Source organism: Protomyctophum bolini, assembly GCF_963924005.1.
Source record: "Protomyctophum bolini genome assembly, chromosome: 20".
Lineage (NCBI taxonomy): Eukaryota > Metazoa > Chordata > Actinopteri > Myctophiformes > Myctophidae > Protomyctophum > Protomyctophum bolini.
The window spans coordinates 23,074,249-23,088,295 of NC_137881.1; the positions used below are offsets into that span (position 1 = coordinate 23,074,249).

Below are 14,047 nucleotides of genomic sequence, written 5' to 3' on the forward strand. Positions count from 1 at the left end.
TAGAGTCACAATTAAACATACAGGTAATAACTGGAAGATCGAGCTGTTGTGCTTTTTTGTTTTTCACAGCATGCGTCTATGTATTTGTGTATTTATATTTCCATCTGTCAGTGTGTGGGTGTGAGTTTGTTTGCTGCTATTCAAACACAAACACGCGTCAGTGAGTCACCACACAAATACAAGAGGAGCTAGCCTGCGGCTAACCATTTAGAAATATGTTTGTTTGGGTGCTAGGAAGGGAGGGGCAGAATGAAAGTGTTGTGGGAGTGGGAGAGAGAGAGAGAGAGAGAGAGAGAGAGAGCATCACACACATCCTGTGTGTATCCTCTTCAATAAGGAACCACTCTAACTGCAAATAGGTTCATTGCTCATAGTTTCAAAGTATAGTACATATGGTTATTTTGATTGAACATCATTTAGACCAGGGGTCTTCAATGTTTTTTTAGCCCAAGGACCGCTTAGCTGAGAGTGAGATGAAGCAAGGACACCTTATCTGAGAGAGAGAGATGAAGCAGGGACCCCCTAGCTGAGATTGAGAGATAAAGCTTAACAGGGACCCCTTAGCTGAGAGAGAGATGAAGCAGTTAGCAGCCCCTCCACTATTGTATAAAATTGTGTTGGAGATTAAACATTTTCATGAATTTCATACTGCAGATATTTCATAGACTTGTTTGACAGCACTGTCGTCAGTGCATGTTGGATTCATCTTAATGAGTATTTTCAAACATTAAAGCGGGGATGACACGCCCCTCGGGAAGCTATTAAGGCTATTAACGCTAGCATCTAGATTGTGACGTACTTACGGGCCAGCTCAATTTGACCAATAAAATTGATCTTGTATCTGGTCTAAATGTCAGAGCGGCTCTGGGCTCTGCGAGTTAGCGTTCCTGGTGGCTATCAACTCATGCTAGTGGTTTTGAGGCCACCTTCAGCCTCATAGCTGGGTAAAAGTTTGGTGGAAAAATTACTTTTTTGCTACAAAAAACTCGCCAGAATGACACCGAGTTGACGTCCAAGTTTTAGGGAAAACTGTTGCATAATCGCAATTCCGCGCGACGGGCTCCATCGTACCCATCTTGTCTATCTGTCTCCCCCCCGCTGACACGCCCTCAGCCGGCTAAGTGCTGAACAGGGCTCACGGAGCCCTGGAGCTTCACGTAACGTTACCACTGCCAGGCTGTGACTACTCTAGCAAAACTGCGCCGGCCTCTCCACCTCTCTCTCTCTCTCACACACACACACACACACACACACACACACACACACACACACTCACTCACTCACTCACTCACTCACTCACTCACTCACTCACTCACTCTCTCTCTCTCTCTCTCTCTCTCTCTCTCTCTCTCTCTCTCTCTCTCTCACACACACACACACACACCGATATAGGGGCGGTCTCTCTCTCTCTCTCTCACACACACACACACCAAGTTGATTCTATCGGTATGTTTTAGCCTGTGTGTATAGCTGTTGTGAACGCGAAGAGTTGTGTTTATTATTTACCAAGAAGAGCATCGGCTCTATCCGTCATCCATTGCAACTGCAAGACGGCGAGACGCGGTGTCCGGTGTGTGTGTGTGAGAGAGAGAGAGAGAGAGAGAGAGAGAGAGAGAGAGAGAGAGAGACTATAGCTGGCCTGCTGCAGGGCAGGCAGTGAAGGTTCCTTCCTTCCTTGTGTTTGCAACATGGGGCTGCATGAATGAATGAGTGACAGCTCGTTACGTCTAATGCTCTACTGAATGAAGTGGAGGCTTTCCCAGCTATAGCCCTGTACCAAGCAGTTTTAGAGAAAATATTTTTATTTTTAAGACTGTGACCGCGGGTGACTATACCATTAAAAAACAACCGCTGTTCTGGTACGGCAGACTAGCCTGCTAGCCCCATAATGCGCCCTCTCCCTCTGCTACAGAATGAGCGGAGGGAGAGGGCACATATGGGACATATGCATACCTGCATGAATGGGACATGGGGATCCGTAATCATCATGAATTGGGGCCGACACGGTTACTTACAGTGACTCATAATACCCAATTACGGATTACCCATACAATGTTTTTCACTCGTGAATTCTGTAGACAGTCTTGCCTACGTCAATTCCAAGGACAGGGCAGAGAGCGATCGGCTCGACTATAATGAATAAATTGGACAGAGCAGCAGTAATTGGAATAAATAAATGCATGTTGTCTTGTGTTCTTATCTTCTCGGGGCTATTGTTAATGCATGTTCAAAATCAATCAGCAATTTGACCTAAATATTCCCATTTCATATTTATATTATGGCGACGAGTAGTCACTCATGACGGACAATCTGACATAATATAGGCAATGAAACGGTCAGTAAAGTGGAATGAATCACAGCATTATATCGCCCCTTGCTGCAGAACAAAGCAGACATTTTAATACTGTATTGAATAGTTTTTGTGCTTGTTACAGTTCTACAAAGTACAAACTATTAATTTAATACAGTTTTCGGACTCGGTGAGTTGTCTCCCTCTGAGACCCTAAAGAGAGAGAGAGAGAGAGAGAGATATACGGAGGGAGAAAAAAAAAAAAAACCACCCCCACCTCCTCTCGCAATCTCCCCGTTCTGAAGTGCCTTGTGTCCCGGCCAGAGTTCAAGGCTTACCGCGGCCCGCGATTCTCATGAATTCATTATGCATAAACAAACATTTCACATGTTCAAACAATGTTGTGTGTGTGTGTGTGTGTGTGTGTGTGTCTGCGTGTGTGTGTGTGTGTGTGTGTGTGTGTGTGTGTGAGAGAGAGAGAGAGAGAGAGAGGCGTCCCCCGTGTGTGCTTGTGCAGCCTGCACGAACCCGGCGGTGAGAGCCTGAGAGGGGGCTCAGACGGACTAGTCACGCGAAATTGCGATTATGTAACAGTTTACCCTAAAACGTACACGTCAACTCAATGTCATTGTAAGGAATAAATAAAAGCAATAAAATAATTTTTTAATGATATTTTCACCTAGTATGACGCAAAAGGTTACCTCAAAACCACTAGCCTTTACTGCGCTAGCCACTCAGCTCGGCTAGATGCTAGGTCACGTCAGAGCCTGAGATATAGTCACGTGTCGTTTGAAACTGTTTTCATTCAGACCACGTGATGTACCTTATCAGCAATGTTAATCTCGGGCTTTGACACTCCCCCTTTAAACCACTTTGACCATCAGCACTTCAGTACCATCAGCACCATCAGTACTTTGTCTGCTCTTTTTTCCCCCTACACCAAACCTCTTTCCCAAAAATAGCTTATGTACAAACTCACACTGCCAGGCGTTGTGAGCTTGTAGATCTTGTAGAAAGTTATTCTGCATAATAGGGAATTCAGGGTCCATGTGGTTAATATTTGCACGCACGCACACACACACACACACACACACACACACACACACACACACACACACACACACACGCACACACTGTTGAAGACTCCTGGTTTAGACTGATGCTTCTTGGTTTCCATGGTATCCTAGCTTTTCGAGGCACCACGCTGTCTCTCTGCATTCTACACTATGTTACCTATATGTAATTACCTTGTGGGTGGGAATGGGGTTGATTATTATCTTCATTAAAACCTGCTCATCAACATTACGGTTGTGGGTCACAGGCAGGCTAGTTACAGTGTATAATTACACTGGCTGCGTTTTGGGAATAGCAAAGCATTGCACACACACAAGAAAACGAGATAGTTGCAAATTGTGCAAACTTGTAATTCCAACAATCATGATTGAGAAATTTGAGATTCAAACATGTGTTCTGATAATCACCATCAGTTCCAATTCAATAATTTGGGTGTTCAAAGATGTTTATACCACTATACTATACTTCATTTCATCTCTTGTATAGCATGTATAGCCAATACATTATTGGATCCAATACCATTCCTACTATATGTGTATCATGTACTTTCAGTATGCAGTGTTGTAAAGTAACTAAGTACTCAAATACTGTAGCCTAGTACATGAATACAATGTTGATTATTTTCTTTGTACTTTATTTCCAATTTTCAATACTTGGAGTTCTACTCCACTACATCTCAGAGGCAAATATTGTACTTTTTACTCCAATTATTTCAAAACATACATTCACCTCTTTAGCCCTATATCTACTTTGGCTATTTGAAAATAGCAGATCTACATGAAGCTCGCAAAGGGTTCAGTCTTAAAGAGTACAGTATCGACAGGGTGTCATGTCTTTGTGTCTTCTAGGTTCTCGGGGTGAGTCGTCGCACCATGCGACTGGTCAGTCTGGAACGTTACCTCAATTCCTGTTGGAGCCGAGCGATGCTTACGTCATCAAGAGCAACCCCATCAGGCTGCGCTGCCAGGCCCGCCCCGCCCTCCAGATCTTCTTCAAGTGCAACGGGGAATGGGTTCATCAGAAACATCACACCACGCAGGAGTACGCTGACAAAACCACAGGTGAAAAACACGCACGCACGCTCGCATGCACGCACGCACACGCGCACACACACACACACACGCACGTCGCACACACGTGCGCACATTGGAGCACACTGACCGACCACGAGACAGGTGCAACATCCACTTGTGTCTTAAAACAGTGTTGCTGTACTCATGCGTGTGTTGCACATGTGCGCTTGTACGTGTGTACACGTGTGCGCTTTTACGTGCGTGCAATGCGTGTGTAAATTGGCACCCACATCTCACCTCATCTTTTCCTGTTTCCCTTATGTTGGATCTAAAATAGATTTAGTTCACATGTTTGATGTTAAAAATGGATGCTTGATGAAGACATGTTCCCATGGAGTCACTTTAATTATACAGATGATTGAGGTTATAGGAGGTATACAGTAGGGTTATTCATCAGTTAAGAGTTTTATTATAGTTCAGTTTGGGATTTGCACTTTAAAATGCAGATTAATAGTTGTTCAAAAGTTGTTAAAAATATATTTTTTAATGTTTTTTCATCAACGACGGAATGCCTTGGATTTGGTTTTGTTTTCTTTGCAAGTCTGCAGGCCACAGCGCTTAATTAAGTAAAACTTATTTGAAAAATGTTTTTTTTGGCCATAGTTTACAAGTTTACTGTTACTGTTTGTACGCTGTGCTTAACATGGAAGAGAAAGTCTTCAATGCACAGAGGTCAGTGTGATGCGTTTGTTCCATAAATATGAAGATGCGTGGGTTTCCATGATGCGTGACCCCTAGGTCTTGCAACAGCCACGTCTTATTCTTTGTGTGATGTCTTTTATTTATTTTTTACATTAACCACTTAAACCCTAGCATCCCTATTTTGAGGGGACCATTAGCCAAAAATAACAACAGAAATTAACAATTTTGACAAATTTTTTACAAATATTTTAAAAATGTGTTAAAAAAGAACTAACAAGCTCATAATTTCTCTCTGCGAGAATCGAACCCCTAATTGATCCCCTGTGCGCTCATCTGCTCATCTGAGCCATCTGAGCAGCCATTGGCTGGGTGAATGCAGAAAAGCAACCCCTCCCCCATAGGCCAAATACCGTAAACAATTTCAACAACCTTTCTCCATTCGCCCTACATGGCAAATCAATTTCACAGCCTATAAGGAACCAAACAAAGTTTTAATGCTACTTCATCCGCATTTAAAGCGATGATTATCGTTTAATTGAATTATAGCAATCAGAAAGCAAAGCACAATGAAGGTCAGGGCTTTATACAAGCTGTTTGCTGGTGTGATAGTGCTGATGCTTGACTTTACTCTACGCCGTACTGATCATTATCTCTCCCGCAGTCACCATTGTATTCTGGCCTCTAAAACTTTACAAGCTGCACTCACAGTTCATATAGTCCTGCTCCCCATCTGGATCCGTATCACGCTTTATATCTCTCTCTGTCCGCTGGGAGAAATGGAAGAGAGAGGGAGAGGGGTAGAGCGAGCAGCACACTCCAGAGACCAAATGAAAGAGAGAGGTAGGGGGAGAAGGAGTGAGTGCATAATGGCAAATGAGACAAAGACACAGAAAAGTAAGGAAGGGGTATTATTGTCTGATCCCTGGGGGGGGACCTGCTGTGGAAAGCTTTTACGGGTTTTCTCAGTTGATGGCTGCTCAGATGACTTTTGATTAGAGGTTAATAACCCATTAAAGCTGGGGAAACATTTGTCATTTTAGATTGTTATACTGTAATACACATTGGTTGGCTATACATTATTATTTGAGCAAATCTTTGCTTCTGAGGGTCCCTTGAACAAAATATTTTGAGATGGGGAGTCAGCAGTTAGATAGATACATTTAATTGTTGGGGTCCTTGCCATAGGCTACAATAGCTAGGTCAGCCAGTTTCGGTCTTTAAAGGATCCGTGGCTAATAAGACATGTGCTAACTAAAAAACGACTTAATACTTCCTACGGTCACTATGAGTATCAAAGCAACATTTTAAATACTTTTTTATTAGCACATGCATCCCATATATATCTATAGGACTTGACCACACAAGGGCAAATAACATCATCACTTTTGGGTAAAGCGTCTTTCTCAGGGACACTTTAAAGTACATTTTTGGGAAGCAAGAGTGCACAAGAGTACACCTCCACTAATTGGGTCTTATGATTAAAATAAGAACGTTATAATGTTGTGTAAAAAAAGAAAAGACCAAGTCTTTGGAAGGTCTGAGGAAGGGCTGCGGCCCGCAACATTACCACTTCAGTAAAAGATATATTTGGGGCCAGAAAATGGTGTGCAGATTATTTTCATGAAGTCTTTGCCACGAACACATGCCAAGCAGGGAGGCATTGTTTTTGTAGTATTTGGGATGAGTCTGCCAAGGATTGAACCCTGTCATCCCAATTTCAGGTGGATTGTATCCACTCGGCTATTGATTCCCTGGATTTAGATTAACTATATTTTATATAGAGACAATTTGTACGACAACATGCATTTGTATTACCATGGGTCCAATCAGGGTCTTTTGTTTTTGCATATCACCCTTATGCAATATTTCAGAGTTGAGAAATGGGGCAATTTAAGTCAAATGCGCTCTCAAATTGGAACTGATGATAACCCACTTCTACACTAAGTTTTGGAGGTAGATTTGTGTAGCAGCATAATATTTTTGGTTAACCCATTAAGACCTGAGGCCGATTCTACGAATGCCTTCTAAATCAGTAGTTCTCAAACTTTTTCATGTCAAAGACCCCCAAATTGACATAATGTATATTTGACCACCGCATTATTAGGGGGATCATACAGTATGTGTGAAGCCTTGTCATGTCTGTCTGTCTATCGGTCCCTCCTGGTACACACATCATCACTGGCCACTTTTTTAACACGCTGAGGAAGGCTTTATGCCGTAACCTTTGTTTTGAAGGGCGTTAGCCCCTCCTATATGCCCAGCATGGGGTTTGTGTGTACCCCATAGTGATGATTTGATTGGCTGAGCACCCCATATAGATGATTTGATTGGCTGAACAATGGGCGTAATGGACGCCACAAGTGATTAGCCTTGAGGACTTGAGGATAAAAAGAGAGGACAGACAAGTGAGGACCCCAATTGTGATTGGCCGGAGTGTGATAGTTCTCTTGTTGACCTTGTTTGTAGTTCTAGAATTAACGCATCTTAGAGTTTGCATCATGACATATATGATGTATGATGACAAGAGCGCCCCTCACTTCACTACTTCACACCTACCAAAGCTTTACAAAAGCTGTGAGTGAGTGTCATTTAACCCATTGACGCCTGGTGTAACGTATACGTTGTTCTACCCTTGATGCCGGCCGTGCTCTCTGTGTCTCATCAGCTATTGCTATACATGTAGCAACATAACTATTTAAAAAGAAAAACATCAGAATTTGAAGGTTTTCAGAAACCTTACGTCAGGCCCTAGAAGGCGTTCCCAGATTTGGCCTCAGGCATCAATGGGTTAATAGCATATTGTGTGACCTGCTAAGTAGTATAGGTGCAAGACACTGGATTGTTAAAAGCCAATGGGCGAGCTACTTTAACTTCAGTGGGTGGGCTATCAAATGAATGTTATGTAAATCTGGCCCCACGCTACGGCCACATGTCCTGGGTGCTTGTCATTTACCGGTATCCATGGGTGCCCGGGCAAGGAGGCACGCGCAGGAACGGCATCTATGGTCCCCAGTTAAAAATCACGATTAATAGCAGCCAGATTCACTGAAACTGGCTGCTTGTTGCTCACGGTGCTATATGAAGATGCCATGATATACATCTCTGGATTATCTGGATGCTTTTTATTCCCCTGCATCCAATACAATGTGCACTGCAGTTAGTATAACTTTGACTATAAACGCCAAACAACTCCCTGAAACAGCATCAAACTGTTTGTGAAGGTGAGAGCATCGCCTTTTGCAGTATCGTGAGGTTTTATGCACAATAAGATGCTGTTATTATCATATTTGAAGACAGTATATCCATAGTGTTTTCCTGCTGTGGCTCAGAGAGGAGAGATGCTGGGTATTCTTGCATGCATGCACATTGCACACTGCCAGTTATATTACTATAGCTCTTTCATCTATTGCACACACACACACACACACACACACACACACACACACACACACACACACACACACACACACACACACACACACAGACAGACAATTCCAATTGGCGTAGGCAGCAACACATCATAGATGGAGCCCTTCTCTCAGTTAAGCCTATACGGATGCAATTTTCTCCATACCGATTCCAATACCCATACCTTGTATATTGGTTGATAGCTTATTCCACACTGGAATAAATTGACACTTTTTCCAGTGTGTAATTTAAAAACAACCTAGGACAGTGGTTCTCCAAGTGGGGAACCAAGGACTCTCTGGGTTCCTTAATGGGGTTCCAAATGTCCCCTCACAGGTCTGTAACGGACGGCTCCATTTGTTTCCATTTGTACACTCTCAGAGTTATGGGGGGGGGGTCCTTGAAATTGAAATATGTTTGAGAACCACTGATCTAGGAATAAATACAAATGCCATTCATTAAAGTGCAGCTTAGTTAGGAAAACAATTATGTAAACACTTTAGTAAACACTTTAAAACACTTAAGTTTGCAAGGACCTTAAGAGTATAAAACGGTCGTGCAACTGAAGCATTCAAAATGTGCAAATTATAAATCTTCATGTGATTAATTTCGTGGTATCAGACTGGCATACTCGCCGATACCAGCATTTAGGCAGTATCGTCTGCTTTTACCATAGTGGTATCGGAACAACTCTACTCTCAGTTCAAGTTCAAAGAGTAAACAGATTTCCAGAGATTTAGGCCAGATGCTATTTCAATGTTATCACATTCATCATCACACCCGCTGAGGGGGAAGCAGTGTGATTGATACAGCACAGACACACAGTACACTCCATGGGATTAAATGACAACCTACTTTCTCTCTCTCTCTCTCTCACACACACACACACACACACACACACACACACTTGAGACTCTGCAGTGATGATCCTCCTGGCAGAGAAAGTATTATTTTTCTTTTTCTGTCTTTTTCCATTCTTTATTTCTTCATCTCCTCCTTTTTGTGTCCGCCAGGCTGAAAGGCATGGCCAAGACTATGTTTTGCACCCGATCCGTCCGTGGTTCTGTCTGTGGTCAGCTAATCTACTGTATGGCACCGTTGGTGAAACTGTGTACCCACTCCTTGGGTTGTTTTCACATGGGCCTGTTATACTGTTATTTTTTGCAATACACATTTGTTGACAGTACTCCTACATTTTGTATAAATATCACGCAAATCGGTACACAGTATATATAGTCATGAGTGCTCTGTTTTGAACAAAATGCATTTTAGGGGAGCTTGTAGATCAGCTATTTTTGGGGAGCGTTCCGCCTGAATTAAATAGGAATGCTGGGGTTCAGTGGTTAAACCCAATAATATTCTGTCCTATCACCTATAGGGAGGTCCTCGATGCACGTCCCACTGGGAGGACACCCCGGGGCAGACCAATAAGGCGCAGTCGGAGGGATTACATTGACTCACTGGCCTTGGAATGCCTCGGGATCCCCTCGGGATCTCTATAGGTCCTTAGCAGACCTATAGAGATCTATACTGATTGGTTAAAGTGGTAGGAGCTGTAAGTAGAATTAAACATCCTCAAATTCAGTAGCAGCGCAGATCTGTGTATGATGACAATTATAGTTAGTAGATCAAGGATGTTGATTAAAGGATTAAGCGTTTAGCTAGATTCCTAGATTAGAAGAATGTTCTGAATGTTTAAACGCAAATCTTCAAGATTTCAAATTCTGTCTGTTCATGATTATAATGAGTAATTCCCTTGTATCTTGAAACGGCTCATGTTGTAGCAATACAACAATTGATTACAATTGATACAATTTGATTACAATGTTTGATAACTTTGTTAGCAACAAGGCAAGTCAACATTGATTTTCTCCATTTCATAAACCATAAGCAGAGACAAATGGACCCATATGAGTTTTTACTGTAGTCACTATTGGGAATGAGGGGTCATCGTAGGATTTTAGAGTGCTCTGAAATAGAAAGCTGTAACCCTTCCAGTGACACAAATACTGTAGATTTTACATGACCCTCCCCAAGTGAAAATAATTATTATCCACCCTCCCCGTTTTAATGTTATAAAACAGTATAAAATGGCTATGTATATATATATATATATATACTGTGTATATATATATATATAGCCGTATTGCCACAGGGGCAGCAGTGGATCAGTAGGTAGAGCGTCCTCAGAGTTGGTCGAAGTGTCCTTGAGCAAGACACTGAACCCCTAATTGCTCACAATGAGCAGGTGGGTGCCTTGCATGGTTTCCCCCGCCATCGGTGTGTGAATGAATGGGTGAATGTAATGCACAATGATTGTAAAGCGCCTTGGATAAAGGCACTATATAAATGCACCATTTATCATGCAAGAGTGTCGCACAAAAGTATAGTGAAAACAGCAGATCTTACAAGCCCCAACGTGTTGCCATATAACGCGCTGTGAGCTTGTAAATCGTCTGTTTTCACATACAAGGTTTCCCTCTGACAGAAACGATATTTCAAAACGGTCTCTATTCACATTATATCCTCCCTGTAGAAAACCACATACTGTAGCACTCTCACATTTTGGGACGATGTATCAAGTCTCTACAGACACTGAATAAGATATGAAACGATATGAAAATGTTATTTTTCATGCAGTAGCTTTTCCTGAAAGTCTTCTGCACCAAAGCACATAAGGGAGTGCTGGTATAAACATGGCATTAGGAACGGAGTAGTTAGCCCAGCCAGACGATGTACTGTAACAGCCCGTGAAGATTGTTTTGCTGTCTGTACTTTAGGGACTGCAGCTCTAATAACTCACTGAAGTAGAGACATTTTTCAAGTGATGAAAGATTGTTCTCCATTGTGGCAAATTGGCAGTGGCCTCCATTCTCCACCTTCAGTGTAAAAAGCATGTGTTGTACCGCCACCAATTTCTGAGTCAACAATTTACTTTCTTTTCTGTGTGTGCCTAACTTGTTTCTCTCTCTTTTTTTCTTCTTTTTTTATATAAGTCACTGCAGAAACACTTTGTAATAGTTTGATACAGTTTGTTGTCGTCTCGTGCTTTTATGTTTTTGTTTTTTCTTGCTAAATCTGCCACATGTGCGATAGTCCCTGACTCATAGGAACTGGTGAAGGACGAGAGTTTGAGAACAGAGACCAATGCCTTGGAGAACAGTCTTTCATAATTTGGAAAAACCTCTTTCACTTCAGTGAATATTATGAAACGATATTAAACTCAGTCCATGGAGGTTGTTTTGTTTGTCTGCACTTCAGTGACTAACAGTCTTTGACAGGACATCAGTGAAACACAGACACACTCAGCACAACCGGGGATCAGTCTTACTTATGAAGGCATTTTGTTGACAAAGAGTCTCCTCCTGGAAATGCGATGATGAAGAGTGACAGAAGGAGAGATAGAAATGGACGGATGGAAGGAGAATATAGTGAAAGAAGAGTAGGGGAGAGGAGGATGGGACAGAGGGGATGACACCTGCACAGTGCACATGTACTGTGCACGCGAACGCACACACACGTGCACACACACACACACACACACACACACACACACACACGCACAGAGACGATGATGATCTGTGCCTGGAGAATTCAACAGAAAGGCTGATACCCAGAGATGGAGAGATAAGAGGAAGAGTGGTGAGGTAAGAGGAAGGACAGAGGAGAAGATCTGCTTTGGAGGGCAAGGGGCTGCGGTGGAAGAAGTACTCAAAATGATTACTTAAGTAAGGGTATCAATAGTGCAATGATACAAAAGTATTCAAAGTAAAGTTTTCTAATAATTGTAGTGGAAGTGAATATTTGCCTCTGAGATCTAGTGGAGTAGAAAAAAAAGAGTAGGCTATATCAAATTGTTATTTTCCATCACGGGAGAGGATAGGAGAGGAGAGGAGAGGAGGCGCAGGAAAATGATACACAAAGAGGAACTGGCATATAGAGACATATAGTGTATCCAATCCATCCCACAGCGTCTCTGATGAGGAGATAGTGTCGGTGAGAAAGTGAAGAGAAGAGGGTGAACAGAAAGCAGAGGTTGTCCACCCTGCTGATACTCTGACAGAAGCTTTAGTAACGATGGAAGTTGGAGATCCATGCCCCACCCGGCTATACAATACCCGTTGTACCCGTGTCGGATTACCCGTATCCACCCATCTGGCTGTGTCCCTTTTATGCCCATATATGGATATTTTTGTATCTGTCTCTCTGTGTCCCTTTATTCCTATATATGGAGTGCTGTGTCAGGCATGCCCAAATATGGAGTGTTGTGATGTCAGAACAGGCCAGCTCCTCACTGGAGGGCTCGATTCAGTAGGATAGGACGGGACGGAGTTCCCTTTCTTCGGGTGACGTCAAAAGTCTTATCTTTAACCGTAGCAGTTCCTCTCTCCCGCTAGCGGGGGGTTCAGCTCACATAGAGCGTATATCCTTAAGCCGCTCTCAACTGAGCCACTGTGTTCCAGACAGTGCTCAGGATAATAATAATAATTATAAAAGGTTTCTTTCCGACCTTATATGGGCTGAGTATTCTGCCTCACCGTCGCTGTGGCGGGGCTGTGCTCCTCCCGCAGCGTGGTGAGTGAAATGGGAATCCTCTTCCCGTTTTAATCATATGGTCCGATTGTCTCCTCCGTTCCTCTGACGTTTCCTGGACCGTTCCTAAACCCCCCCCCGACGGTATTCGTTGTGCGTGCCTCTGTGAGCGTGTGTGAACCAGCCACTGTCAGACTCAGAAATGATCGAACTCCTCTCTTATACTGCGGGTGGAGTAGTCGTGGCTGTGGCTGATTGGTGATTTGGGTGTGGTCGTTCCATCATCTCAATCTGGAGGAGGAGGTTTGGTATGTATAGACGTGTCCTACTACGAGGCCGAGGGCGGGCCTAATGCCCAAGGCGTCTTCTGTCTGACAGCGTGTCTGGTTGCCCTGGCAAAGCACTTACCATCACGGGGTGTCGCTAGCGAGACCCCACAATATATATACTGTCGGTAATGTATGTCTTGTAATAATCTAAATCTATAAAGTACTTAGTTGCTTTCCACCCCTGGAAGCATCGTGATTCGTGTCCCACATGTCTCGCAGCGTATGTCAGTCAGTGTCTGGCCCTCAGCCAAATCCTCACCTCACCTGACAGCGTATGTCAGTCAGTGTCTGGCCCTCAGCCAAATCCTCACCTCACCTGACAGCGTATGTCAGTCAGTGTCTGGCCCTCAGCCAAATCCTCACCCGGTCCCACATGCTGTACCGCCCGCCACGATGTCACATCACACAAACATCCCCCCTGAAGCTTCGTTCACATCCGACAGACGCTTTCCTCATGCTATATCCATCCACAATGCATCCAACGCACAGCGCACCATGTCAGCCCGTATGTAGACGGCTGTCTGCCTCAACCAAATGCCATCATCCTGACAATCGCCCCACCGGCCCACCACCATCATCCTGACAATCCCCCCAGTTCAGTATGAGAAGAAGAGCCCGTGCTAGGCTGCTTGGATCACATATAACCACTTATGGCTCTGGCACAACCCACTGGCATCCCTGAGGCGTTCCAACCATAG

The 14,047-nt window shown here is 43.5% G+C and overlaps 1 protein-coding gene across 1 annotated transcript in view; it reads left to right on the forward strand.

The window, feature by feature from the left end:
- The window catches only part of LOC308335260 (netrin receptor UNC5D-like), a gene marked incomplete at its 3' end in the record, with an annotated part of 124,024 nt that overhangs the window by 79,461 nt on the left and 30,516 nt on the right, over nucleotides 1-14,047 (forward strand). Inside the window, exon 2 of the mRNA XM_080792278.1 lies at nucleotides 4,213-4,425. Within this exon, the coding sequence (XP_080648404.1) occupies nucleotides 4,213-4,425 (213 nt within the window). The remainder of the gene's footprint in view (nucleotides 1-4,212; nucleotides 4,426-14,047) is intronic.